This window comes from Crotalus tigris, unplaced genomic scaffold, assembly GCF_016545835.1.
Source record: "Crotalus tigris isolate CLP2741 ecotype Arizona unplaced genomic scaffold, ASM1654583v1 scf7180000018862.1388955, whole genome shotgun sequence".
In the NCBI taxonomy this organism is placed as follows: domain Eukaryota; kingdom Metazoa; phylum Chordata; class Lepidosauria; order Squamata; family Viperidae; genus Crotalus; species Crotalus tigris.
In genome coordinates this window covers 985,999-988,704 of record NW_024097242.1, presented here as the reverse complement: position 1 = coordinate 988,704, position 2,706 = coordinate 985,999, and the positions used below count along the sequence as shown (strand labels likewise).

At 37.8% G+C, this 2,706-nt stretch overlaps 1 protein-coding gene across 1 annotated transcript; it reads right to left on the bottom strand.

The window, feature by feature from the left end:
* Window positions 1-132: 132 nt before the first annotated feature.
* Window positions 133-594, bottom strand: LOC120314223 (interferon alpha-21-like). Its single transcript, XM_039357081.1, has one exon. The coding sequence runs from the start codon at window positions 592-594 to the stop codon at window positions 133-135; it is 462 nt and encodes a 153-aa protein (XP_039213015.1).
* Between the last annotated feature and the right edge of the window lie 2,112 nt (window positions 595-2,706).

Below are 2,706 nucleotides of genomic sequence, written 5' to 3'. Positions count from 1 at the left end.
TATAAATAATATCGTGGAGATTTTGGTATTTCACTAAATATATGTACATGCCTCTTTTTATATCATGACAACAACTCAAGGTGAATAGTCATTACATGTTTTAAAATAAACCATCAAATAAATATCTAACCTTTAGCTTTGAAGAGTTCTCAAAAGTCGGTCGAGGAATACAAGCTGGATGCCCATAATTTCATGTCGCACAGTTTCCCAGGCACAAGAACTGTATTCTTCATTCTTTAGGAATGTGTCTAGTCTTAAAAAGTAGCTCTTCAGTTTGAGCTTTGTACGGATCTCTTTAAATGTTGCTTGATTTTCAGTCGCTGTAACAGAGCACTTCTCCCACTGCACGAACTGCTGGTCCAGAGCTGTTTGGAAGTGTTCAGCGACTGTCATGTTCCAGTCAGTCTTGGTGAAGTTTTGCGAAAATATTATGTTAATCTGCTCCAGCATCAGACCAACGGTTGCCTTTGCGTCCTCTTTGATCGACCCAATGTTGTTTCCTATTGGGAAAGCAAAGTCTGGAATTTTATGGAAGCATTTCCACGGAATCGCTTGTGGTCCCATTGCCTCCAAAAGCTTCATGATGTTCACCATTGCGCCTTGTTGGGATTTCACAATATGGTTACAGTCCAGACTTCTGATTCCAGAGGAAAGTAAAAACAACAGGATAATGTGCTGGAAGCAACCTGAGATCATGGTGATGCTTATTGGGTGATTGCTGTGGAGATACAACACCCTGGACCTTCTTCAAGGAGTCTTTGAGATCTTTGAGTCTGGGTGCCATGTTTCTGAGTTTATTTATTGGGAGCTGGGGAAAACTTCCCTTACATCAATCCTAGCATTTTTCATTTTCATTTTCATTTTCCTTGATTTAGCTGGGTAATTTTTGGTATGCTTTTCTTTACCCTTTTCACTTCCTGGTAGATTGAAATGTAGACTTTCAATTTGGGCTATCTAGATTGGACTAAAACAACCATCATCCCCATCTCCCATTACCAAATAAGTAAAAATAAAAGTTGCCAGATTTTGCACAACAGCGATCAAAATCATTCATATAGTGATCTGTGCGCCATATAAGCCTTAACGAGTATTTGATTTATCAAGAGAAGAGAATATTTGCAGCTCAGGGTTGAATTGTGGGTTACCTGGATGCTCTCTGAGTGTAATTGTTTTCTTGAAGACATTTCATTACCCAACTAGGTAACATCATTAATGCTAGACGGGAATGGGGTTTTCTCTATGTTTATATACAAGTAGCTTGCCTTGCCAGTATTGGTGGGAGAGAGGAAGGAAAGAAGGGAGGGAGGGAGGGAGGGAAGGAAGGAAGGAAGGAAGGAGAGGTTGATTAAATGCTATTTAACAGAAAGTTCCCTCATATAGATAGATATGAAAGCACATTTTAAATAGACTACAGTAATAATAATAAAATGTAACATCAAAATCTTGTAGGAGATGAGCAGGCTGAGCCCAAGGGAGGGGTCAAACGTGTTATAAGTCATAAATCCCTGCGCACCCACAAGAGATCTAAGTCCAGTCCACTTCGAATGCCTTTCTTATCTCCTGCTCATTTCCCTTGACGTTAGTTGGTCAGATTCTTGTACACAGCTTAAGCTTGCAATAAATCTTTATATTCATTTTGAACTGCCTGAATCTCCAGATTTCCCTGGCGCTTGACAAATCTATTGTAACGTATTTGAAAAGGTGAATACGAAGTTTGAAAAGTTACGTAACAGACCAATTTCAGATACTGTATGAATAATTTATAAAAGCCTGTTTTAAAAATCCTTCTTATCACTCTTAAGAATTTTCTCTTTTTTAAGAAAAAAAGTCTATAATTTTATCCGATTATATTCTTTGCCTTTATTAGAGAATGAAAGAGAATAATTTAATGGTGATTAAAATTGGTAAGTCTATCAATAAGTGCAAAAAGGGATTGATGAGGATAAAAATGGACATTTTTCTTTTTTCAATATAACTCCAAATTCTTTTGGGGAGCTTTTCAGATTTGTCTTTGGATTTGTAGAAGTAATGCTCTCACAGCATCGTATGCTTTGCTTTCTGCCACTACTTTCACTTTCCTATCGTCACTCTGCAGCTGCCAAGTGATTCCCCTCGTTAAAGAAGAGTTTAAAATCAGGCTCTTTTCAGTGTTAACAGAGCCAAGAAACCCAATGAATAGACCAGATTTTTTTTCTTTTTTAATTAGGTAATTGTAAATCCCCAGTGGACCTGACAGAACGCATCAAACTTGACTGATGAAATGGAATTTGAAATTACATTGTGGGAGGATGTCTTCTGAGGGTTTTGGACTACAGCATCCGTTTTCCCTCTAGCTAATTGTCCATGATGAGGAAAGGTATTTTGTAGCTGTGCAATCTCCAGAGGATGTTCAAGATTGGCAAACGCTAGCTAGGTAATCCAATGCCTTTTGGATATTTTAGACTACAGTTTCCATGGTCAAAAATTATGGCATTTGCAGTCTAGTTGTGTGCCTATCTTCTAGTTTATGAGAGGTTATTTGGCCATGACAGTAATTTCTTTTACATAGGCTGACGATATATCTACTGACTGGTCATTAAAATTACTTAGGATAATTTGAATGTTCAGTGTGATGTAGTAATTGAAATGCACACTCAGCTTTGTTTGAGCTTGACCCATCAGTGACATTTGTTTACAGAATAACAGAATCGGAAGGGATCTTGGAGG

Bases quoted from the DNA above. Each gene is read 5' to 3' on its own strand.
- LOC120314223 (XM_039357081.1), bottom strand. From the start codon at position 594: ATGGTGAACATCATGAAGCTTTTGGAGGCAATGGGACCACAAGCGATT.